General features: G+C 37.8%; 1 protein-coding gene across 1 annotated transcript; it reads right to left on the bottom strand.

The window, feature by feature from the left end:
* Positions 1–1057: 1057 nt before the first annotated feature.
* Positions 1058–27149, bottom strand: CUL4B (cullin 4B). Its single transcript, XM_037408054.1, has 20 exons — positions 26153–27149; positions 23318–23433; positions 18532–18635; positions 17519–17588; positions 16956–17029; positions 15767–15929; positions 15577–15666; positions 15206–15288; positions 14031–14098; positions 12753–12871; positions 11716–11908; positions 10512–10616; positions 10108–10218; positions 9267–9352; positions 8323–8430; positions 7969–8082; positions 6887–6992; positions 6635–6807; positions 5940–6092; positions 1058–4791 (listed from the first exon to the last, which is right to left on the bottom strand). Exons 1-20 carry the CDS (start codon positions 26682–26684, stop codon positions 4696–4698), a joined length of 2664 nt encoding a protein of 887 aa, XP_037263951.1. The 5' UTR covers positions 26685–27149; the 3' UTR covers positions 1058–4695.
* Positions 27150–27558: the final 409 nt, after the last annotated feature.

Here is a 27558-nt window from a genome sequence, read left to right as displayed (position 1 = left end):
GACCATAGTAGATCCACAAGCCCTTGCCTCTTTGGGGCAGGGTGTGTGTGTGTGTGTGTGTATGTGTGAATCCAGAGCTACCATCTTAAATTCAATTTGGCACCACTTTTTCTCAAAAATCAGGAGAAAGTTACAGTAACCGGTATTGCACTGACTTCATACAGCAACAGAAATTATACTCTCTGGTATTTTTCTCAGAGTAGACAGAAGATATATGAATCTCCAAATATTTAGCTGTTTCTGTAGGATTTTTTTTTTTTAACGACAAAATCCTGTAGGATCGTGGAGAACGTAGGAAGCAGGAAATACTCTCTTTAAGGAGAAACTGTTGGTGGAAAAACCATTAAATGCATTTAGATGCCTCCAAACTGTAACAGAGAAAGCAAGCACCTCAGCGGTATTAGTGGAAGACATTTACTGTGAATATTTAAAACCACCATGCACTAGGAACATTGTGTGATTACAGCAGTACTGTGCCAGGCCTGCCTCCCTGCAGTACATGCAAGCCCTCAACAGAAATCAAGTTTGGAGGATCAGCACTGCTTTGCTACAGCTGTGTTTCCAAATCACCTCTCCAGAGCTCAGAGTAAAATCAAAACACTTCACCTGCCCTCTCCACTAAGTCCTCAGAGGGCCTGCACTGGGAAGGACCAGGCTGAAGATATTCCTGAAAAACTCTGCTCAGATTTAGTCCAGCAATTCTGTATGGCTGAACAATTAATAAACTGTCCACTCGACCATCATCCATAACAGCAGTTCCCTGTCCAGCCCTGTCCCTTGTACTTCACTAATTGTACCACAGCCATTAAAAAAAATTACGGACTGTACTGGGAGACAAGGAATAATCATACAGCAGGAAAGTAGCCTCCTCTACTAGCAACAAGCCACCACCTTTGGTAGTTTTGTACCATTTCTGGCACTTCTACACCTTTTAATCCCAATTCAGAGTTTGTGAGGATGCTTATTTCCTTCCCCTCCAATACCCTTGTAGAAGACTTCATAAAAAAACCCACCCAACAACAACAAAAATTAAAAAAAATTCAGGAATGGAAGCCACTTAGAAAACTCAAGGGATTTTAATGACTGAATTAAGAAGGAACTACTTATTGTATTGAAGTAGCAAACAAGTATTTTGCTATCAAAGCACAAGCTAAAGAATTTAAAGAAGCCACAAACATTAGTAAGCCCAACATACAGACCTTTTGAGTAAGAAGGCATTTTACACACAAGAGTTTATCAACACAAAACTGTTTAATATTTATTAAATGACACAAAATACCTAGATAACAGACTCACTCTCTGAAAGGACATGTATTTACATTATTTACCAACTTAAGAAAGACTCTCTGTACCCATATCAGACTTATGAAACATAAAAAAGGTTTTGCTGCTTTTTGCATCGAAGGATGCAACGGTGATACATGCCCTGTTTGCAAGTCTGCATAAACTATAACTCTTTGATGCAGTGAAAAAGCACAATTTCATGTTCTGGTAGCTGAGGGAAGAGGCTTCTGAGAAGTAACGGTTAGTTTTTTCCCCCCACTCCAGACACACTCTGAAGAACTGTTATACAAAAAGTATATTACATTTCTGAATGCTGCTGTACTCTTACAACTTTAGTGTAACGTTTCAAAGAAAATATTCTTCCTACTATATGAAATCACTAAAAAAAGTGGTATTTGAATATTTCTTTAGATGCATTTTTTTTTTTAAAGAAAGCATTAGGGCAAATGATATGTTTAGGAAAAAAATGAAAGGCTGACAAAAAAAAAAAAGACCAAAATATGAAGAACAGCTAAAGCAACTTAATTTGCTAGGGTTTGTTTTCTTTTATTAACTATTTACTTTGGCACCTTTGTGTAAACTATAGAACAAAACAACGTTTACAACACATTTGCAATTACAGCATTTAAACAAAATGGTCACTTTTTAAACCAGCCAAGACAAAAAAATAGTCCATTTATGGGTATAAAGATTAAAAAACCTAAAATATATATTTCTAAGAATAAACTGCAATTTCTTATGAACAAGGTGCTATAAACTGCATGCAAGTCAAGATTAAAAATGTGTGGCCAAACAGACAAGCTGTGTTATAGCCAGATGAGTTGTGGTCCAAGCCCACTTTAATTTTCTTTTTCTTACAGAGATATATATGGCTCAATAGGCAGGCACATGATCCCAGCAAGAAGTTACAGAGTTGTACGGCTGGACAATAAATCTTGGCTGCAGCTTTGTCATTAACCAGGAATGAGCGAGACCTTAGCAGAAGAGATGAACAAGTTCTTGGGGAAAACTCATGAAGATAAAAAGAGAAGCCTTCTCCCCTCCCCTCTCTCACCCCCTCTCTAGGCCTAGCCGGGATTCTCCAAGTCCGTTCTTTGGGTTGCTTTAACTAGATCGCCGCTTTGGGTCTGCCTCAGATCATGGAAGTCTGATGAGATTTGAGGACATTTTTCTAGGTAATATTTTCTGCATTAAAGTTACTGAAATCGATGTGGTAAAAATTAAATAAGCCTTTAGACCTTTCTGGTTAGTTTGACTGAATGCAACACACTTGTCTAAGGAGGGAGGATTTTACCAGAATAGGCATTTTAAACATGTAGTGGTGTTAGATTTATATGCTACAACAGACTGAAGGGAACCAGTTCAATACTGATACTCATCATCTCCTGTCTCCCAGAGTTAAGTTTTATGCCTCTTCTCCAAAACACCTTTTAAAAAGGAATCTTTTATTGGCTAAAGATACAAAACACATACAAGAAAAAGGAACATTGAATGCAAAATACAGAAGGTTGGGGCGGGCAGGGGCATTCTTTCCTTCCCAGTGGACCTCTATTTAAACTAATACTTAAAAGATCTGCAGGAGCAGTCTTCAAGTTTCTTACCAGATAACTCTACTGTTAGTATTTTTCTTACAGAGGCAAGGGTGGTCCTGGATGTCTACCAGTGGTTATGTTGCAACAGTGTCAAAGGATAAGGTAGATTTTCTGCAGATCACAGAGTTGTATGACAGTTACTAGAGGTAACAGCAAATAATTTAGTAGGAGAAAAACACATTTGCTTCATCTGTCAGCTGAGGACTGCGTATAAAAGAGCTTGAGAGAAAACACAGTCAGAGAAAATATGGAATTAAACAGTAGATCAAAAAAGCAATAAGGATGGGATGTGTCAGGTACAAAACACACACACACACACTCCCTCTCTCACACATGCACACCCCTGAATGTGGGATCACAGTGATAAAAGTTATAGATCATAGAGAGCTAAGTTACACTGCCATCAAACAAAAGTAAAATCTTGCTTTCAAGAAGTATCTGGTATTCCCCAGGACTATCAGTGCCTGAACAAGATGAGGTGTTTCATTGTGCTCCGCAACACAGCTGATCGTAAGGTCTAAAGCCTGGCTGGGTAAGGAAGAACTGTTATGTGGAGGAGTTACCTTTTCCGCTGACACTTTTTTCCATATATTCCTGGCACATGCTGCTATAGCAATAAAAAAAATGCATTTTGTTGAAACAAAGCTCTACATTCAAGTGACTTATTCTCCCATGTCTTATAAAGATGCAAAGAATGCTCTCTGGTCATCTAAGAAAATATATTTTAGATGCCTTGTAGCAATACTTAACTTTCTATATGAGAGGTAGGCTTCTGGGTTCTAGGAGGCCTGCCACTTCTAGGGCTGAGTTCTTAAAGCTTTAAGTTAAAGCAATCCAAAGCAGGACAGTCTTAGAAGAGCTGTCCTGTCTAAACCTTGAGGTTAGTTCAAGTTTAGAACGTTGCAAAGCAAAACAAGTATTAAAATCCATTTGTAATTTTTGTTCTTACAGCTTTACCACAAGAACAGTGTGGCTTTTCATAGATATCTGTAAATAGATTCTCTTTTCTAGAGTATTGCTGCCAAGAGGTGAAGGCCTCCTACCCATGACTAGTAAAAACTGTCACTTTTTCCATTATGGCTGTTTTATGCTTAAAATTCCCAAAGGTGAACGCTAAATCTTATAGGCAAGCCATATAAATCTAATCTGAACTTGTTTTGTTGTAGCACTTATTTAAGAATGGTGTTTGTATATACAGAACACATGCCCACACTGCAAACTCTATACATCGTTTTATATTGGTACCATTTTGTCTTAATTGTGACCAAGAATAGTTTCCATTAGATCAGCAATAAGCATAGCTTGGCTTATTCCCCATTTTCCTTCCCTCAAGGGAAAAAAAATCCAAGTGTGGGCATCAACCAAACCAATGGTATGTTACTAACTGAAATGCATTCTGTACAGTAAATTAAAAGTTTGCATGCAGTTTAAGCATTTTAAAGGCTATTTTCTTATATTAATTAACCTTCTGTTTCCATTTAAAGGTGTGAAAGACATCTGTCATATATCAAGGGACTCCCTCTTCAGACCCAGAGACAAATGGAATCACAAAGACCAGGTACTTTCTTTCAGCTTTCTGCACATCTTACTAAATAACATGCAAAGAGTTCAACAGCATTCTTCTTAAAATGTAAATAGTACTCTTTTAAATGGGCATGTTAACCACTGAAAGAAGTCCACTCTACTATACTTTTCCATTACACTGCTTTCATTCAATCATCGGTAGTATAAAAAGTCAATTAACGGGATCAACAGGCTAGTTTATCCACTGGCAACTGTGTATGACACCAAGTGTGCAGTAAAACAAAGGCCAACATGTTTATGCAATATAGTTGTACTGATTCGGGTTTTCTTTATCTCTTTCCATGTAGTCCCTGTCAATTAAGGATTCTATTCTCTTCTTAAGGTCAGCAGGCTGTAAAATAAAGCAGATGTCAGCATTATTACTTTGCAGTCAATGTTTCTCTGTTCTTTTTTTCTACTTAAGCCAAATATCTGTACTGTTTACGATGGCTGTGGAAACAGAAGTCACAGCTAAAAAAAAATTAATCCCTTAAAGCATCAAAGCTTCTAAAGTCTGCAATGTATAATTGATTGAAGAGAAGGTTACAAAATTAGCTTGTCACCTGCAGCTAAGCATAGACTTTTTAGAGCAGAGAAAGATGCTGCTGTTTAGACTGAACTCTAAAGAACTGCAATTCATGTATTATGTACCAAACTGTTTCTATTTCTGACTTTTACCTGGTAAAAGATGGCAAAAGTTTCATTTTATCTTGATGTGATGAAGTTTTGCAACAGTTTGAGCACCCTATGATTTTGTTGGGTGAAGGACATTATAAAAATGCCTCATGATAAGAGTGACAAAAAACATTTATATCGTTTGTTATAACTCTGCAAAGCTCAGCTGCAGTTTATGCAATACTTACAGGCCTGTAGGAACTTTACATGGTAACAGAACAGAATGAGATGGCAGTACCTTTTATTTCACATTTCCACTGATAGAAAGCACTGCATATTTGAACTCAAACAGATGCATTGCTATTTGAAAATCCATTTCCATTTCTACACAATAAGCTATTCATTTTATATTACAGCTGCGGGCTTCTTTGAGACATTCCCCAATATCTAACTTTCATTCCATACATATTCCTCCCCTCCCCCCCCCCCCATATTAACCAATATAACCTGTCTGGAAAAACTACTGTATATTTATTGGTTACTAATTAATTTCAAAGTATTGGCCAAATTAAGAATCAAAGCCAATTCTGCATCATGTATCCGAAACATTTTCCCCTCAACCCCAAGAACAAGGAGAGCTAGCTTTACAGTTACTGCTAACAGGCTCTGGTTCTGAAAGCCTTTTGTAACAGATTTTAACCTACTAAAAGCCTGAGGTAATATTCAGATAAATGAATGCAACTGGAACTTTAAAAATTCCTGAAAGTTAGTATTTGCCCTTTCCTAATAATAAAAAGATGTATGAAGGACTGTTTAGCTGAGGACAGGCCAGGGGACAGAAAAGGAAGTAGTAAAGTTTCAGAAGAAGAAAAATCAGTACCACACCTTTACTGGGAATTTAAGCTGGTTGTAGACCTCTGACACAAGCAGGTTATGACTCAGTGTCTTGCGCATCTTCATGATTCGTACAATTGCAGCGTCAATCTGGTATTGCCGGTCCTGGAATACTCTCTCTGTAGTGCTTGCCTGTTCCTCTACCTGAAGGATCCATTTAGAAAAAGTTTTAAAGAGAACACTAGAACTGTCAAAACAATTCTTTGTATCTCTAAGACAATTCTCAGCGTAAGACAGTAAAATGTCTGTTGTCAAATATTTGACATAAATCCTTTACAAATACGAAGACTGATGATCTACTAGAAAAAACCTTGTACAAGAAAATAAAATCTTTGCACAGATTATATGTTGGATGGCTTTCAGGGAAAACTTATTGTGAACTTGTTTCTATATGCACAAACAATTCAGTAGGGTTCCAAGGAATGATCAAGAGTGAAAAGAACACTGACTAACTGGAACTTCTCTTGACCTTACAAACATCTAGCATCACTGGTGTCTAGGTTGGTATGGAAGCACACACTTAAATCAGCATTGTAAGGTATGTGCTATCATCCAAATTATACATGTAACTTCTACAAAGATACCAGCATGTACGTTACAACTGAGTGGGAAAAGGCTTGTAAACAGGCAGGCCACAAGACACTTAACCCAAGGATCTAAACCCCAGAGGATTAAAAAGAATATACCGTTTCTTTCATCTGAATTTGGTTGATCTTTATCCTGAAGAGCTTATGTCTGAAATCATCATTACATGTGAATTTATCACCGTCTTCCACGTCTTTGCCTTTGGGACTTTTAGTCAGTACTCGGGCTTTACCACAAGCCAGGGATTGGAGTGTCCTTCTCAGCTCTCCATCCTCTAAAGCAGAAACAAGTTTAGATTTTTTTTTTTTTTAAGTAAGAACACTTGGAAGTAGTCCACTGTTTTCAATACCAACCTATCCCAGTGGCTTGTTTTATCTCCTCTAAACTGAACTCTTCTCCTTCATTAAACATGAGCAGCACCAGTGTCTGGAACAAGGAGACCTGAAGCTCTTTTTTGCCCTGTCACAAGGGAAATTAACAGACATCATTAGGCTGTTCAGGTTTTTGGGTGGTTTATTTTGGGGGGGAGTCAGAGGGACAAGGCAATGAACAAGCCATTCTTGCACATCAATTATTTAACTTAAAAGGATGTGATACTTTATTCATTTGGGAATACGAAAGAATAAAAGTTACTGGTCACCTGGTGTTTACTATGAAATGGAGAATACACTAGAGGTCAGAAGGTTAGACTATTATATCCAGTAACAACTGGCTATCTGTCAACTTACTCAAGACAAATCTCAAAGCACTGAGTGCTTAAAATTACAGTCTGAAAGACCTTGAAGTGAAAGCGTAACACACACGTTAATTTAAGAAACAGAGTATTAGGAACTATAGGGTCTTTGAAATAACCAAGTTTGATAATACTTGTTTTACCATTAATATTTTTCTGAAAAAATAGAACTGGTAAGCATTCCTATTCCAAGAGAAATTTTCTTGAAATATATTTGTGCCCATGAAGAAATGCTGAAGGAGAATAAAAAGAAGCCCTTTAAAAACTGTTGTATTCTTGTACAATCCAAAACTTTTCTTTATTTCAGTAGTGAAAACTTACTGTAAAGATGCTTAATGCTGTCAGATGAAGTAAGGTCATCTATGAAACAGTGCCTTTTCTTTTTCCCCTCTTCAGTATAAAAATTAGTGCCATTTTTAATATGGAACAAACCCACTGGACATTTTCCCCAAGCAGTAATAAACAGCTTTTTTTTTTTCCCCACCAATACAAAAATTGGATGTGTCTTCTTAGACCTTAATACATCTATTTCAGAAACTACTGACTCTGGAAATCATAGCAAGAAGTCAAAGTTCAATGTAACTGCAAAACACCACTAACTTTTCCCATCACAGCACAAAAAAACTTCCTGATGTACCCCTAAGGTACAACCCAGACTTGGAATTGGCAGAGCAACAGGAATAAGAAAAACAATACACTCACCTCTTTAAATTCTGCTTTTAGCACACAGTGTCCTAGTGTTGACTGCCACTGAAGCTTCCTACCACTGTGTTTTCCTAAATAAAATGTCTTGAAAATCTCCTGCAGTTTTACCATCTAAGAAAAGAAAAAACCCAAAATGCTAAAACACAATTTCTACTTTAAAACCATCCTTCCCTCCTCCACAATCAAGTAAGCCTTCAGTAAAGGCTTGGAAAGATGAAGGGAATTGTAAAAAAAAGAAAACAAACATTTTTTAAAAAGACACTTCTGCATTTCTTTCTAGGTATTACATACATACTTAAAACCAAGCTGCAGCTGATATGATACTTGGTATTATACATCCATATTCATTACCTCTGGGGGCAAATGGACCTCCATAGGCACGTAGGTTGGCCAATAACCCATAGTCAGAATATTCACTGTTAGTTCAATGTTGCCAGGGACATTCTGATTTTGCATATACTGCAGAAAGAAACAAAGTAAATTAAAATAAAGCAATGTTTATTAAACATGCTTCAGGCAGAACTGCAAAGTTAGAACAGGCATTACAAGAGCACAGAAGACTAATTCTAGCTACATACACATACATTAGCATAAGAAAAAGCACTTTTCTGAAGTTCTAAAGGCAATTCCATACAGGAAGAAACAGCAAAGTAAGTGTTTTAGCAGGCTGATGTGAACATGTACCTAATTATGTGTGAACGGAGGAAGGAATGTTAAAATTTGCTTGTAATCAAAACATTATAGAACTGCCAGAACTAATGGGCAAAAACTTGCAAGCCAGTCCATCAGAATATAGTGGTGCTAAAAATGCTTTACAACTGGCATTAAAATGTTTTCTAAGTTTACAATTCTTCTTTTATTACTTTAGGTGAGGGTTTTTTGGGTGGTTTTGTTTGTTTGGGTTTTTTGTTGTTTGGTTTTGTTTTTTTAAGCAGGTGCTTGTTTCAGGTTTTTTGCTTTGTTATTCACAAAAACGATTAATAAATTAAGTAAGATTTTCAAAAGCACAGATAGCACAGAATATTAAGAAACATATTCTGACTGATTTTCAGTAGGGACTGTTTTCTCAGGTGGGCTTTTGTCCACTCCTTTTCAAAGCAATCACTTACAAAGTCTTTTTCTCTGTAGTGGAAGAACGTTACAGTCAACTGGAATAATTCAAAAGGAGTTTAACTCCATTACAATAGAAATGTTCAGAACTGAAGACATCCTGCACCCTCTCATTAGGTTTTCTGAGAAAAACTCATTCAAAAAGCAAGTAAATGAAGGAGCCATGGCAGGCTTTCCCACAGTACCTGTTTAAATTGTATCATTATGTCTTTTGAAAGCTCCATATCTTTAAACATTCCTTCAAGTTTGCTGGTGAAAGCAGCTCCACATTCTATGAAAGAGAAAAACGTTAAGTCTTAAAAATTAATCTTGTTTATTTTCAACACCACAGAGTAGCTATTCTAAGTATCAGAATGTACTCTGAAGCAAGATGACCTATTTCAGCATACCTTCTTGCATGAAGGCCTGGATTCTAATTAAGACAATAGAATAAGGTTATAAACAAGGAGGAGGAAAAATTTTTCATGTAGCAGCTATTCTGCAACCCAACTGTTTTTCCACGTGGACATGACCGCTCATCCTAGGACTCCACTGGCAACCTGTCACTCAGATGACAGTTTGAACCCCTATCAGCTGCCTGCCAAACTATATCTTGAGGGTACAACACAATCAGCTTCTAAAAAATCTTACTCTTACCACCCAAAACCTCCATCCTATGAAACAATGAAGACCAGACTAAAAAGACTGCTAGCTGGCAGCTTCACATTTCAGACCTCATACGGAGTGAATAACCAGCGGAAGGCATCCTTAAGGTCTCCGAGCACATCACTGATTTATTCAGCAGGGAACCTCAACGCTATCCCGCAGGCCAAAATACACTGTGTGCTTTAAGCTCCTGTTTTTTGGCTATTGCTGCTACAATTACAAACCTGAAAGCAACAGGTCTTCTCAAAACCTATCAGTCATTCAAGACTTGCACACAAGTCTTTTGTCCTCATATAAAGGGGAAATGCAAACAGCACTTCTGGAAAGGCCTGTTAAAATGACTATTTTTCTAAGAAAGCAAGCCGATAGACAGATATTTACCATGTTTGAGTTTGGAAAGCATAGATTTTTCAGCATCTACTGATGCACTCTTTCCAACTAGTAGTCTCTTTGCTAGATCTTTTTTATAAAAGGCCTCAAAGACATCTTTTCCTGTAAGAGATGAGATTTGACAGTGGTTACAAATTTTTTTTAAAACAAACATTACCTACAAGAGGCCCAGTTAAAGGCTCAGTAAAGCTAACAAGGGATTTCATGTTAAGATTTCCACTGATTTTGAGTCAGGTCTTGTTACTGGCATTTCAACATGCAAACTAGTTAAACAACACTACACCAACAAACTGCAGCTACAGAGAATGAACACTTGACAATGCAGACTGCAAAAATTATTTCAAAGTATGTTACTTATTAAACAACTGTGTCCCTACAACCCCCCCAATACTTACCATATATGAATCTAAATATGATCATAATTTTATCCAGCATTTTTTCAAGCTCTTCGTCAGTAGCTTCTTTGTTGCCTGCACGAAGCTTTGAATCTACATATTTAGCTGGAAGAGTATTGAGGAATAAGTAGTTTAGCATATGCTTAGTATCACATTGAAACATTTTAAATTTTTAATTATTTAAAAAAATCTAATATTGTGAAATCTTTTCAAAATGTAAAGGATCCTGAAACAACCTTTTATCAGTTTCATCACAGCTAGCTTGATATATTTTCATCGAGGATATAAAGTTATTAGAACATTATAGCTTAACCTCTTTTTGCAGATAAGCAATTACCGCATCTTAACTTTACTGGCATATATAATGTTAAAACAGATTTTTGTGTACATAAAAAATCCTGGTCCATATTATGATCTCAAAGTAAAAAGTCACTATTGCTGTAGATTGATGTGGCTATAATACAAGCAAAAAAGATAAGACAAATATATGAACCAGTTAAATATGTTGTTTATACTGCTGAATTTCTCTAGCAGATCACTTTTTTTAAAATTTCAAATGGTTTGGTTAGCACATTACAGTTAATCAATTGCTTTAAAAAAGGAGGGCAGAAAGCATTACTCCACAAGCCTAACACCTGCTTTGCAATCTGTTGTGCTGTTATTCACTGTGTGGGGAAATGACTTAGGTACTCAAAAGTGCAGAGAGCCAGGCCTGTAATGCACAGATCTACGAATAACTTTCTTTGCAAACTATAGAGGCTCTGTCCCTGTAACATGAGTGGTACAGTGCATCCTCATCTCTCTTATCTTTAATGTATTAAACCCCAGATAGCTATGTAGACCCCTTAATAGCTCTGCGCCTGTGTTGCTGGCAGTTATGTAAGCTTCTGAAAAAGTCAAATTATTAGCAGTATTCTCACATCGGGACACCAGTCAGTTGCTGCAATGCCCAAGCTCTAATGTTCTTTACTGGCTAGGCTACAGAAAAGCGAACTGATGAACAGAGCTTGTTCTTAACATTTGACGCTATCCTATCAAATAATTCACTTGCATAATAAGGCACAGTAGATCCCAGTTTGATAATGCATTGTGCATAATGTCTTTTAACACACAATTCCATCACATCCCATCTATGAGCTGTATCAGCAACTTCCTCTTGTTGCCCACCCAAATTCTCACATGGGAAGCAACTGAAGAAAAATACCTATAAGTTCAGCTGGCTTATTTGGTCTTTTGTTAATGAATGTTTCAAAGGCTTCTTTCATGGCATTTACAAACTTTTCATTCTTCAGAAAGCAAACATCAATAATATGGTCAACTTTGTCCTTAAAGTCAAGTAGCTCTTGGACCATGGTTTTGTCTTTTTCTGGATTAATTACTATGGTGCTGCCAAACGCCTGCAAAATAAAACATATCTTTCAATTAGTCTGGATAATGAATTTAAGTGATAAGATTTCTAAAAGCCTAAGTTATCTTTGTAATGTCTTGTTTCCGGTACTAATTTCACTAACACAACAGAAGTAGTAGCATTATGAAGTATTTACCATATCATCATTCCTAGATCTTGTACGTGGATTCAAAACCAATCTATGAATTATGCGAATTAAGAATCTATGAATGAATGAATTATGATTCAGAACATCTGTCTAAAACTTAAACATGACAAAACAAACACATGATTTTTAAGCCATCTGTAGCCTCAGGTTTTACACAGGCAAAGCTACCACTAAACTCAATTTTATTCAACAGTATTCCTACGTCATTAGAAAGACTTCCTTCACAACAACAATATTTTCTGTGACAGCATTTTCACTGACTAATAAGATGAAATGTCTAAAGTGACACTCAAGCGCCTTTTGAACTTCAGTTGGTTGGTAACTTAAGCTACCACTCATTCTTACAAGAAATTTTAGCAGGGAAAAGACAAACACTCTGCCATTACCAAAATGTCTACTGGAGAAATAGTTGTCCCTCATAACTAACTGTAAGCAGAATAAAACCTCCAAATTTATTTTAAGTTTGCTAAGTCAGCTCAATGTTCGATATCTTCTGTGACAGGGCTAGAACAGTTACTGTACTTTTCCTAGTACAGTTTCAAAAGCTGGCTATTAACTAAGTTTATAAGCAAGTAGTCTTTAATTCTTAGAAAAATGTAATAGTTTATAGAGATGACTCAAGTATCTGTGTATAAACCCCATTGATACAATAGTGGTATCTGTTCCGGAGTTCTAGGCACAGTACCTTTATGTACTCAATCCAGTGTTGCAAGAGAACCTGTACTCCGCCTCTCACACGACTGAACAGCTGATACAGAAGGGACAGGTCTTGAATACGATTTTCATCAAGAAGGTGATTTAAACCTGCAAATGAGAGAATTTCAATAGGAATTAAACCCAGAGTAATCCAAAGAAAGCACAGCATATTATTTCAGTAAGGGACCTCTTCAAAGCCAGTTTTTTATTAGTAATTAGTGGTGTTGGGTGTTATTTTTTGGGGGTGGTGTTGGTGGGGTTTTTTTATTTGTTTCTTTTAAGCTACCTAATTTAACAGCAAAACACAGAATGGCTATCTGAACTGGCTCAAACCTTAAAAACTTTGCTATTGCACTGGCTATCTTAGGCTACATTTACTTTACATAACACACTTACCACAAAACCTTTGCTTACTTCTGCTTTACTATTCCCTAAAAATTTGTAAATTTTATGCTCTACTGATCTGTAGGAAAGGTTCCTTGGCCAGACAGAGCTCTGAGTCTCTATTTCAGCTGTAAAATAAATTTTACAGATGTTTGAATGCAAGCGGCTTCAAGAAATATCTTTACCTTTCACTTACTACCTTTTTGGCAGAGAAAGTCTGAAGCTCCACAGCAAGGTTCTAAGAAAGTAGATGGGTAAATATTGCAAACACGATCCTCCTCTCAATGAAGAGTTTGTTACAGATGGCAGGAAGATGCTCACATACTTGTTTCATCCAGAATCTGGCTAGTAAGGACTTGGTAATTTTCTTTTGTTATTCAACTCTTGCTGTACCCCTATCTATTTCCTGACTATCCCTCTAAGCAACAGAGGGTCACTTCACAGAGATTACTGCAGAACCGCAGCAACATAATCCATTGCTCAAATTGTACTAAATTTTTAAAACTAGCTGCTTTTTGCGAGCAGCAAGTAAGCAATGTTTCCCCTTTCTGGTAGGGCCATAATTCAAAGGCTACTCATTTACTTCCGGGCCTTCAAAATACTATTTAACACACTGAACTTGGGAGTCCCCTACTCTAGTTTTCCTTTTGTTTTACTGTATATCTGCAGAGAGCATTGCATCTCCTTCCTTTTGACAAGGAGAACAGTATTTGCCCTCTTGCAAAATCGTCAATGCTATTTTATGAACTGAGTAGCAAAGAGTGTTAAAAATGATGTAGCTTGTGTCCTCCCCCAGCACCTGAATCTGCCACTTTCTTATTCAGCACAGGAATTAAACCCCAAAGCATTAATTAGAAACATTTCTATAAAGAAGAAAGATTACCTTTCTGAAGAATGGCTGTTAAATGTTCACCTAGAAGTTGCTTTTCTACAGTAGCAATTAGTGGCTTCCTATAGAAAAAATGTTTAGAATTACTTTTCCTTTTTCCATTACTGACAGTTTAAAATCCTTTGAGATTATGTTAACTACACTTGTAATTTGGAATGCTCTAATCATCTGTGGCCAAGGACCTAAAACGATTATACACATATTTATCTGTTTTCCTCCCCAGTAAGCAATCTTTTTTCTTTTTGCTGACTGACGGTTTAATTCACACAATAAGCCTGTTGTACATGACCTCTAGGCAGCTGGACAATGATTCCATCAATGAAGAAATCGTGCAAAAGTTTGTCAAAGAATACAGCTTCTCCTGTTTTGTGGGAGGAAATTCATGTCTTGGGAGACAAACCGAGGAGAAGAAAAACCACACCTCACAAGTCAAGAGGTATTAAAACAAAATAGGGGACTGGCCACTAATAATGGTGTGGAAAAAGGAAGCCACTAAACAAACTCAATGTTCGTAACAGCTGAAGGAGGAAGGAAATAAAAATGTATGATGGTAGCACTAAAACACCTTCCTCTCAGAGATCCTCTGTACCTGCTCTTTAAGAAGTTGCTACCACTTGCTCAAAGTTTTGCTTTATCAGTGACCTACATTGTCCTCTCAGACACAACAGCTGTGGCTTTGTTAGGAGAACATTTCTCCTGTCCTACTAGTCATGACCTCCACTTGATTGTATTTGAGGAAATCCTGCCTCTAAGTACAAAAGACTAAAAAGTGACATTAGTCAATAGCTTCCCAGACTCCATAAAGAATGTGCAAATATTCAGAGCCTTTAGCTTGAGAATTCTCTATCCCAGGTCCTATCTTTTCCAGGTAGGACAGTAGCTAATTAACTGCATTTCAGCAAGAAAGAGGCATTTGGACTGGGCGTGGCAGCCTATTTTTCTCCAACCAAATGCCCAACAACATTAATTCAAAGTAACTAGTGGCTTAGAAGAAAAGGGTATTGGCTGTGTGAGCCAAGACAGTGCTTCACTGTAAATAAGGAGTTATGGGAAGCGGGAAGCATTTGATGGTCAGTCAATAACTGAGATAAACTGTAGCTATTAGGTGGCCCTCAATAGAAGAAGAGCCAAACGGTTACCAATACCAAGCAAAGAGAGACTGCACTTACTGTGTGCTCTGATCTAAATAAGTGATTATCCTGTCTGCTTCTTCTTCCAAGCGCTTGTTCACATGGTGAAGATATTCTGGAACCTGAAAACACCAGAGTAGTTTTGTACATTTAAAAAAAAAAATAAATCAAAAGGGGAATTAAAAACAAGAAGGCAGTACTGGTCTGACAGCAGCAGCAGCTCCAGTTCTAAGCAGAAATCATTAGCACTGCGACTGAAGGCAACTGCATGTGAATTTCCTTTTTCAGAGTACTATAAAACATAAAGGTCACATTATTACCCTGTACACTGGCTAAGACAGCAGAATAGTTCCTCTCCCTACAAATGCCGCATCATTAAGTATAACAAATACTGTTAAATGTTCTAATACCTCTCGCTCCTGCATAAGCCTCTGTCCCTCTGCTGCATACAGGCGGTTAGTCTCTTCCAAGAATCGATGTTCAAAAGAGTCTTGATAAATCTAGGGAAACAACATGGTAGCAATCAGAGTAAAGCTTACTGAGCACTAAATTAAGAATCTGAGCTGTTTATTGGTTTAAAGGTGAAACAAGTTTACTCACCTGCAAGTCAGAAAGCATGCTTAAAAGGCTTCGCAGTAAACTCCTATCGATAGCCTCACCATTTCTTTCCCGCTCAATCAGCAGAAGAATGCCATCAATAGTTTTGTTCTGAACCTTCTGATCACTGATTATATGAGTTCTGAACAATTCTAGCCCCATATCCCTAAAAAAAAAACACAGACTGTTCAATAAATTGTGTAAGAATCAATTCCAAGTACTCTCTATTAACGAAACTTGATCTAGATCAGAGGCTAACAAATACTAGCATTCTCCAAATTCCTTATTCCTCTGCCCCCAAATCACTCAAGATGAACACATGTATTAACACTAAAATAAACCATGACAAGGCATCAACAGTAAGCTACAGACTCTAAAGACCAAAGCACATCTTTTTTCCTAAATAGCCACCTAACTTTTCCAGCATCTTTTATTTTTCGGTTGGTTGGCAGGATGATGGATACTGAATGAACAGCAGCTTTCATGAAAAAAGGATAATGTCATCCCAGGTCCCAATTCCATGGCTAAGCTATTGGACAATATTCTTTTCTGTCCATCACTTTCTAATTCTTAGGCAAAGCTTAGAAGAACTCAGTGAATTGAAAGACAAGGATCTCTGCTTTGGGCATCCCAGTTAAAACCTTCCATGAATCTGAAACTGTGGGTCTGGATACTTTTAGGAAAAGCCATGCCCTCCATCCACCACTCGTTCACTCTCTGGTCAAGTAATTCAGGTAGCACCAAAGGTACTGCAGGTCATTTGCTCATTAGTAAAATATTGGGGTGGTGGTGTGGGGTGTTGAAGTCCAAAATGAGAGTAACTTGCTGTTATTTTAAGTAACTTTTTCCCTTTAAAAATACTTCCAGAACTTTGAATATTATGCATATTAAAGCCAGTAACTTGGCAACCCAAACCCTCACACTTCAGTTGCTAAACAGGCCCTTTCCTTTAACTGTGCAACCTGGAGGTTGATATCTACACTCAGCTGAAATTCGCTATCCCAGCTATTCTAAAGAATCCTGTAATTCATAGCAAATAAATTAAAAACGAAACCTCCCATTGCAACAAGCACGTATGCATTCACTAATTAGAGGTCACTACAAATTTTGTGTTAAAGACACCACTGAAAATCAGCAAGATATGTGATAATTTAAACATATTCCCTAATAATTACATTCTTTGTTCTCTTACCAAATAGATGGCAGCATTGAATTCTGAAGTACGTAAGTCCGATCCAAAAACAAAAAGATACTTCTAATCATAATCTGTTATGAGAAGGAATAAAAAAGCCACAATCATTGTACTCTTGAAATTAGCAACACAAATCACACTCAACAACAACAAAAAAAAACGCACTGACAGGTTTCAGGCAGTGCTTTCTTAGACTGCCTATTTGTTTAAAATATTCTGCCAATCTTAGTGAGCTGATCAATGTGACATTTAGCATCTTTCTGTATAAAGGAGTAATTCCTTTGATAATAGATATAAAAGTGGAAAGGTTCACATAGAAACAACAGGTAGGAGTTGTGTGTGTGTGTATCTGAGATCAGACCAATGTGTCAAGAAACATGCTACAGACAAGTATTTTTAAGTCTTGATTTCTAACAAACTAGCTATGGTTGTAGTTCACAAAGAAGCCTTGTATAAACTTAAGACAACATTTCAGAAGCACAGTATGTTTATGAAGGAACAAAGTTAAGCAAAACACAGGCTGACTAGGCAACTGGTTTCCTTTAAAAAGATAAAAAACTTACCATTTGTCTGCAGTGATCTTGCCAACATTTGTCTATTTTCTTTAGAAAAAGGACACTATCCAATGAATCCATGAAGAAATCATTAAGAAAATTACAATTAATAGGTAGTGCCAGCGATGAAATGAACCAACATAATTTTTTTTATAGACACTTGATAGCACAATAAATTCACCTACTCCCAAAACCAACCAGTTAATTTTGCTATGTTTATTTTAATTTTTAATGAGGATCCTTGTTTTAATAACGAGAAATCAAAATAACTTGAACTATTTGAAAAAAAGCATCTACATACTTTTGAGTATTTTGTCTAATCCCCCATCCCTGTGCAGTGGGACAACATACACACTTCCACACCTCAAAACCTAACAAACCACAATACATGCAAGAGCCTACTACTACACAGGTACTGTAATTTCAGCTCATGTTAAGAGATATATTTTGTCTCTGAAATTTAACTTGAAATTTAACTTGCTTTCAGCTCACTGCATATTTCTGCTACTAATTAATACCTGCTTATCAGGATCTCAACCAGATGCAACTCAAAACTTTTGAAAATAAAACATTTTGAACATCAGAATCACTAACATTGTATGCTACCAGACCAGCAGCAGTTTTCAAGAAGAAAACAAGAACTGCTTGTTGGAACACTTTTCCATTTACCTAAGCATGGCAAGTTCAGCATATAACCCCACCCCGAAATGATACAGCCAATACAGCCTTTTTAAACCTTGCTGTGTCTAATATGAGCTTTTCTAAGATGTCCAAGTGTTTCATAAATACCAATGAAACTTTCTTACAAACCTTTTAAATGGTTAGTGACATAAAGGAATAAGTAGTGTTCTCTGAAGTGTCCCGTCCGTCCCCCCCCCAAAAAAAGACAATAGACCCTATTATGCAAAAAACCAGGAATTCAGACTACCGTGGCCTACTGTCACGAACTAGTCAAAGAAATCCATCACCCCATACTGGCAGGTAAGAACATTTTGGATTGTCAGCAGTTAAAAAAAGGATATTCTCTGAACTGGTGAATTTGTGCTTTAATGTGGTCTTCACAGATCTGTCTCAACTGTTTGTACAAGTTTGCAGAAATCTTGTAGGAGCAGAGATTCTCAACAGCCTGAAGTAAAGAGAAACAGATACGAAGGAATCCGTTTATATTCTTATATGTAGTTTTACAAGGAAAGGGGGAAACACCCCAAAACAACCATGGAATTATTCTGCTCTTCACTCAAAAAATCTACCAGTTTTTAATTGTAACAGAGTTAACAGCTGCATGCAAAACACCAGAGAGACATGGCACCACATATGGCACTATAATGGTAACAAGAGGCAAAGGAAGGCCATGCCCTGAACAGCTTACAGTTTAGTAATTTCAGTTGGAGTACCGATATCGCGTAACGAACTGCAGGGTTTGCATCTCTAAGAACAAGGATGCTAGTTTAATATGTTCCAGCAGCTTGCTGGGTTTCATACTTCAAAGCAGACATTTAAGGTCTTAATTTTATTAACTGCTATGCTCTGCACGTCATATTGATATTTGTAGAAAAGCACTGCTAGCGTTACTTCCTTTTGCAGTCCTTTCCTTGATAAAGCTCCCTGCATCCCCAAAAGGACACACATACACATATTTTACATATATCTATCTCCATCCATCAAACCCTTGCCTGAGTAAGTTTGGTTATAATCCCGAACAATTTTTAGTAGTTTGACTATATTCCAGATGTTTACAGTGACAAATCTCAGATTTCTAGATCATAATCAAATATTAGAAGAACTGCTGCTGTGCTTCACAGCTAGAAGCGAAAATAAGTTTAATGGGGACATGTCTTGGATACCGATTAAGCAAACAAGCATTCTCAAGCACATAAGTGTAACTCAAGACTCTTGCAAAATTTATACCAATTGCCCAGATTTGGAAAGCAATTGAGCAACTAACTCTTTGTGGATTGGTGAATGACACAGTATGTGACTATTCTGTAAAACATCTGTAGAAGCTAGAGGAGAGGTATATATGATTTTCAACTGATGCCTCTGGATTTATGCCTTTTTTTTTTTTTTTAAATGGACAATACTTCAGTTGCCAATACAACCAACTTAAGAGAAGAAAAAAAAAAAAAAAGAAAAAAGGACTGGAAGATCAAGTTTGCTCTCCAGCAACCACAGGCAACCATGCAGGGATGGCGTAGCTCCGAATTATACAGAGCAGATCTACTTCATTACACTGAAATCTCCCAGAATATTTCCCAACAGTCCAAACAGAAGTCACCAGCAAAGAGTAAGCAGCCACCACTAAAAGCACAGCAACAATCAAAACCGCTAAACAAGGAATTCCTCAGTTTATCCGAGTATACCAACAGTAATCATTCTTAGTATCAACAGTAAACAATTTATGCTACAGCTAATACTGGCTCTAGGACACAGAGTTACAAAAGACACCAACCAACCACCTCCACAAAACCCCAAACCCCACAACAAAACCATACCACACAGTAACAACAACAAAAGAAAGCCAAACCTGCATAGGCTTACTGTCAGAAACAGGTATAGCAAGAGAGCAAGTGTGCCAATTAAGACTAAACCAAGTCTGAATGACGATTATTAGGAAAGCCAGAATTGTCACTGAAGTCTGCATATCTTAGTATTTGGAAATAGCAACAAATTCAACTCTCAGCCTTAACACTTAAGAAACCTCAAACAAAGACAATGATTTGATTGGAAAACATTCTGCAGTTCACTGTTCAGAACAGGTTAGGGACACTGCTCACCTCTATTCTGCTACTGTACCCACTGGCTCTAAGCGGAACAGCAGCAAAACAGGAAATAACTGCTACTGTGATTTGAGACGAAAAAGGGGATAGAAAACACTAAACTTGAAGAGCCTGATTAGACATTCAGCAAGTGCAATAAATGGGTTGTTTCTTCTCTCCTACTTACTTTGGAGAAGCCAACTGAGAGCTGGGAAGATGAATGTTTTAGACAGAACTTGCTAGTCACCTGCATAACCACAGTTAAGTCTCATGTCTACCTACCAGCCTAGGCCAGCAGCAGCCACTTTGCTGTATTTCTGGTCAGTTCATCCATCTCAACTACCAACATTTTCATAACTGCTATCAAAACAAGTGCTATTTAACCATGCTGCTCCAAATCCTAAAAGAATTAGCCTCTGCACTGTTGATTACCATTAACTCTTAGTGAAGTAAGTTAACATGTATTACTACACACTTACTTTTATGCAGTGTTCATATAAAGCTGTGCTTCTGCATTTGTGTATCAGAAATTCCAAAGTATTAAACATGTGTCTGCTAGTACCAAGCGCTTGAACATCAAGTGCAAAACTTCTGCATCTTCATTGATAACATCCATAGAAATGTTCCAATTTTCATTTGTGAATTCTGCTTAACTGGCTTTTTCTTTTTTTTTTAAAGAGATTAAGCTTTCGAAGCACACCAATACAAAACCTTTCACCAAGATTTGTTCTGTGGAGCATAACACCACTACAGCAATATCATGCTTTGCAGACTTTACTGGTGTTACACAGTGATAGTTATAAAATATCAAAAATTCCCCAACAGCTTTAAGGGCTCTAGTTCACAAAATTATCTTGTTCTGAATTAGGGGAATAAAGCTTTCTGATCTGGGAATCTGTGCCCTGCGTCAGAAGGCAACGCATCACATTTCCTTTATGTAACTTTTTTTTTTTTTTTTTTAAACTGCAGCATCCACACCTGGGTTTGTGTACTGGGAAAAAGTAGGTAAGAACTGAACGCAGCTCTGATGAGAGAAAATCAGAACTTTCCAGAAGTACTTAAATTTGTGATTGATTAAAAAAAAATTAACTATGGATCTGGTACCAAAGATTTAGATGTCTATTTTCTGGTACTAACATAAGGAAAATTACTCTAACAAAGAAGCTTTCAATTCTGTAGCACTTTAGTCACTCAAAGATGTGTATTGCCTCTCTTGCTGAGGAGGAACAAAGCAAGCGCAAAGCCAATGTGCCACAAAGAAATAAAGCTTCAAAATGTTTGCCCAGTGAGGTTTTCCAACACAGACAAAATTTAAACCAAATTCAAGTAGTTTAACTCCATGAAAGAAAGCAGTATCTTATTTTAAGGTGTGCAACCGAACTTTTTTGGACTCTTTTGTAATTCCCCTCTGTGCTTGGATAATGGTGTCTGCCAAGGCATATTTGGCATCAGATCCATTTACCAAGCAGCTGTTCAGAAATGACATTAGTTTAGTTAGCATTTAAAAACACCAGTGATTCCTATCACTATTTTTAAATCAAGACATTTATTTTTAGATTTATATAAAAAAATCCTACTTGATTGCACTCTATTTCATTGAAAAGTGTCTAAGTTATTACAATGTCTAAATTGCGATTTAAAAGAAAAAAGCATATTTTTCGTTTTCTGAGCACAAGCAACATTAAATTAAGCCTGTGGTAAAAGTGAGCAGAAATTTGAGTGATAACTGTGAAGCAGAAGCAAAGCTTTCAATAGAACTTTGTATTTTTAAACTATTTTGGATACCCTTCAAGTATTTAATTAACAGTTATTTGTTCTGTTGCTCAGTGTAAAGTACTTTACAATACCAGCCAATACAGTGGGTTGTAATTTATTGTTAGTTTCACCAAGTTTTGCGAAAGTAACAATACTATATATTATCCTGCCAAACTGTTAAAAAAGCTATTTTTAGATTAATTGAACATTATAAAATATTATAACGAGCTCAAAAATGCACTGGACTGAGGAACTTGGTTCCACAAGGAAGAGCAATTTATCCTTCCCTAAATCTGTCCCCAAACGTGTGCAAACAGATTTTTTCCTCCTCAACTTTTCACAGAAACCAGTCATATCCAAATGCAACTTCTACTGAAAAGGGGGGTGAGGGGTGGGGGGAGGAGGGAGAGAGACTGAAAACAGATGGAGGGAAGGCTATATGCACATAGTGGAACAAATCAAATAACTAACCAGGTAATAAAGGCTTTCGAAGTGTAAAAAGTCTAAGTGCTTCTTAATACCTAGCTAAAGCAGTGCTGTTGCTAGGCCACTAAAGCCACAAGTACCACAATGTTAGTAGGGAAAAGGTGAGAAGGGGGAGAAGTCTCCCTAATGCATTCAGTTGAAAAAGGGGAAGTGAGGCTTATAAAAAAAAGGTTAGGAAATGTAGTTGAAGTCTAATCACTTCCTAAGACATTTAGGGCAAAGCAATCAGAGCTGTTGCTTTTAGTTTTGATTCTCAGTTGTTATAATAGAAAGCTGAATGATAAAAAATTACAATAAACCCAAAACAATACAATTCACGAAGAAAAATGATATTCCATTTACTTTTAAGACTTCAAATACGAAGCTTCAGTTTTAAAATGATTTATGATCCTCAATTATGAACACATACCATCTTCAGAAAAATGATTATATTTTAATATAAGTCATCTTTTTCTTAGCTAAACACCAATGTTTTCATCAATCAAGGATTTCACATTTCTCCTTTAGCAGCTACACAATATAAACCCTCAACCAGTAACAGGAACATAGCGCTCCTCCCTGCCTTACTTAATTCTTGTCAGTTGTTTCAAGGGAAACCATGCCTTGGGTTATCTTGTAGCAAGTAAACCCACTAATTTTTACTGATTATTTTAAAATTTGTGAAACCACTCAATCAAAAGCTTTTCAATGATGAAAGCAGTTATCAAGCAAAATGCGATATTCTCACCACTGTATCAAAACTGTTTTAAGCAAAAAAATCCAACAACAAAGCAAAAAGCCCTAACGTATTGCTTTTACTTAAAGCACTTACCTGATAGAGCTCCTCTAAATTGTACTTAATTGAAGTACTGTTCTGGATAGCTTCTACAGCTTCTTTCAGTTTTTGCCAGGTTTCGTCTGTGTAGTTTTCAGGCAATTTAGGTTTATCTTTGAAAGAAATTATATAGAGTTTGAGAAAGTACTTAGAAAAAGCAGAATGTCTTACCGTTTACAGAAATGAAAAATGTAGCTTTGAGTGGAAAGGGGTATGGGCTGATGCTCTCGACTTTAGTTTATACTTACATGAAAAGAAATAATTTGTCTAAAAGCAGTATCTTTCTTACATTTGGAATAGTAACGCATTGTAAAAATTTAGCATTGGTCTTTACATACGCATCACAGCATCTGTTGCCCTAACAGTATGTGCGATTTATAAAAATCAAAATACCGTGTCTGAGAAGCTCAAGAATGGATAAAGGTTAAAAACAAGCAAGAATGATCTACGTTTTCTTTACACACTTTTTCACTACCAGGAAAGCACAGCTAAGAGAAAGTGAATATCAAAGCTGAAAATGATGGACTAAGAGATACCGAGTTGTATAGAGCTTGGTGTTGTTTTGGTTTTTTTTTTTTTTAATTTACTGCTCATTAATTCTACTCAGTGTTAACAGTTGGAAAAAAACTGTCAAGAAACATGCATGGAAATACTGTGATTATAATACAGGCTTTATGGTCACAAGGCAAATATTCCTATTTTAAAGTAATCCATTTACATCTCTCTTGGGTTTGGCTGGTGGAAATTACTTAAGAGTTAAGCCCTCTTAATGTTCAAATAGTTCAAGCTTTGCAAATTTTATTCTTTCCATTATTTTTTCGGCCTTTTCTGTAGAGATGCCCTTGCTACACAGCATCTTCAACAAGACTAAAGCATTTACAAGGCTAAGAGATTCCCCAAGTCCCATTTACAGAATACGAGGACTACATTAAAATTCTGTGTGTTCTCATAACTAGTTAAAAATGACTGGTTTTGTTCTAATAAGCACATTCCTAAACGGAGAAGGAAGGACGAGGAAATTTAGGGAGGCACACACATGCACATCCATGGCACCAACAGATGAAACTGGCCCAGAGCTCAAATGCTATTAAAATGGACTTTTACATACCTAAAGATAAAAACCAAGTTGAAAAGCTTTGATTTCTCTGGAAATAACAAACAGAGGGAAGCAATTTTTTTGTCCTCTCAATATTGGCAATATCCCAACATTAGCTGTATCTTAAGAATCTAGAGACAACTAATTACAAGTAAGGCTTGCCTATTTTCACTGGCAACCGAGTATGCTACTCAGCAGTAAATACCAAGATTCTGGATTTTAGGAAGTTATTTAAGTTGTAAAGTATGTTACTGCTATCACACTAAGATAACGACAATAATATTAACATTATTATTCAGTTTAGCATCTGAGAGTAAATAAAAAGCAAAGCTGGCAGATTCTTGAGACAATCCTTTTCAGGCAAGTGATTCAAATACCAATTCATAAGCAATGATGATCACAGCACTATGCAATCCATGACATTTAACAAATATTTTAAACAGGAAAAGTTGACTTCCCTTAAAGATAACACTATACAAGCAACAGAAGAGTGGCCTTTATTTCTCACTATCATGCATCATAAGTATAAATTTTAAAATAATCAGTCCAATTAAATGATGATGACATGATGGGAGGAGAACATTTTTGATACTTAGGAGGACCTTAAAGCAGAACGTCACACTGTAATCATGAATTGCTGCAAAACATTACAGTGGCTAAAATAATCATTACCTTCTCCAATCTCACTACAAAACATTTTTATCAATGGTGTATTTAGAAACTGATCTTAATGTCAGCAGTATCTTTTACACCCTCGAACCCTGGACACATGAAGAAAAAACCCAACAACCCAAGAAAGCAAGCCACTGGACTATTTTAGCAGATAGCAAAAGGCAGGAAATAAGAAAAGCACACGATTTCCCCGTCTTTATGGGGGAGGGGGGAATGACAGAATTTTAGCTAAGCTTTCTGCCTAAACCCATTTGTACTTTTGTTTACTAGAAAATAAGCAGCATCACAGCAGAAAAGTTTAATTTCTCTGCTTCAATTGGTCACTAGTAGCAATACTCAAGAATCTCAAACACATCTTTTGAGAGAATTTATAAAGGAATGTAAGCTTGTAAAATAAGAGTATGTTAAAACAAAGACATTAAAGAGTTAAATATTAAAAATTACAGCAAGGATATTGCAAGGAAAACACTCAGCAATAATCTGAGCTACCTACTTTAAAGGCAAGTGGGGAAACCAGAAAGGAAATCCGCCATAATAGCCTGATAATCACCTTAGTTCAACATTTAAAACTAAGCACAGGCAGATTAACCTATAAACAGACAATGTGAATAGAGGAAAGACAGAGATACAGGCCCATTTTTTAAAAATGTGTTCTGTGCAAAGACTTACCATGAACTGGGCTACAACACATACTAAACCCTGATTCAGAACTACCAGAAAAGAGGTATCAAACATTAAAAGTTTGAAGAAAGGCAATTTATGCACTTATGCAGTAAAATCTTTCGTCTAACATACAGGTTAAGGCCTTCTCCAGAGGCAGAATAAAAGGAGCCTGATAAATAATCCCAAGCAGTGAAGTGTAGCTCAGGATGTGTACATGACTGGGCAAGTATGCATCATAAAACATTATTCCCCCTTTACATAAGTATAGAAACATTCACCACAGAAAAGCATTTCCTGTAAAACTTGGAGCTATTTGAAAGCCAACCGGTTTTCATGTCGAAAACAAAACACAAAGTTGAGCGTCAGCTCCCCATAGGTTGTGACAAATTATGGCCTGTTACCTTTAAAGTTCTTGATCACTAATTTCTTAGCGGAGCCAGGTTTACTGTTGGCAAAACTGGAAACAGTAGAGGAGGCAGCTTTGGTCAGGCCATTTGCATGGTGCCCCACAGCCACTGACGAAATTAAAAGGCTTTTATTTTTGAGCTGTTGTTGGTGCTGCTGTTGAGAAGAGGCAGCAGGAGAGGAGGAGGAGGACGACTCTTCAGCCATCTTCACATCGAGTCCAATAAAATCCACGGAATCCTCGAAGCGCAGCTTCTTCTGGAGATGATGGTTTGAGGAGGCAATCGCTGAGGAGGAGCACGAGGAGGTGGTGATGACGGAGGAGGATGATGAGGAGGTGTTTTTGGAAGGAGAAGAGGCGCAGGAAGATATGGAATCAAATTCTTCTCTTTCAGAATTACTGTTGCTGCTGTTATTTAACTTTCTCTTCTTGCAGGAGGAGCTGCTGCTGGTGTTACCATCAGTGGCAGGTCTGACCTCCTGGGCTGCAGCTGGGGGGTTGGGGGAAGAGAAACCTGTGGGAAACATGAACACACAGAAGTGAACAGGCTGAGGGGCATCAAATCCTTGTGGTGTGACAAAGAGAGAGAGAGAGTTTTAGAGTCAGTCTCTGGTGTCTCTCGCAGGGGGTCTTTTAACTCCTCTCTCTCATCAGTGGAGTCCTTCCGCGTTCCCTCTCCTTTGCTTTCTTCTTTCTCGGAGGAATCACTGATCTCCTCTCTTCCTCTTTTCTTTATTACTTTGTTTTTTCTCGTAGTTTGTCTCTGTTTTCCTGCTTTTACTCCTTTCTCAGCAGAGCGTCTCCGTCCCTGTCTCTCGCCACCCACTAGTTCCTTTCGGTTCTTCTCTCCGACACCAGTGTCTCCCCGCGGCTGCCCGCTCCCCCAGCTTCTCCTCCGCTCCCCTCCGGCTCCGGCCGCCTCGTCTCCGCCGAGCAGCAGCGGGGAGGGCTGAGCGCGGCTCCCTCACGCCTCAGCTCCAGCGCCCCGCACGCCTCCCGCTCCCTCGCCGCCGCCCGGCCCGCTCTCCCCCCGCGGCCCGCTCCGCTCGGGCTCCCGCCTCCCCCCTCTCTGCCTCCTGCTCGCGCTTCCTGAGGGGGGACGGCCCGGCCCGGGGCTTGTTATTGTCAATACACGGCAGAGAGGGAGCCTAAAGATGGCGGCACATCCGGTCGCCGTGCATGCTGGGGCGCGGCCGCCCGGAAGCGCGGCCGGGCAACCCGAGTAGGCGGCAGGGCCCCACCTCCGGCCCGGCGGTCCCGCTCCCGCCGACTCCCCCCACCCCCCCGGCTCCTTTCCGCTGCCCTCTGACCTACCGGAAGTGATCATGGTTGCCGGTCGCTCGTAACGGGCGCGCTTCTTCTCTCTTCGCGCGCCGGCGCAGGGCACGTCGTGCGGGGAGG

The sequence above is a fragment of the Falco rusticolus genome, chromosome 14, assembly GCF_015220075.1.
Source record: "Falco rusticolus isolate bFalRus1 chromosome 14, bFalRus1.pri, whole genome shotgun sequence".
Taxonomy (NCBI): Eukaryota; Metazoa; Chordata; class Aves; order Falconiformes; family Falconidae; genus Falco; species Falco rusticolus.
This window is presented reverse-complemented; position numbering and strand designations above follow the sequence as displayed.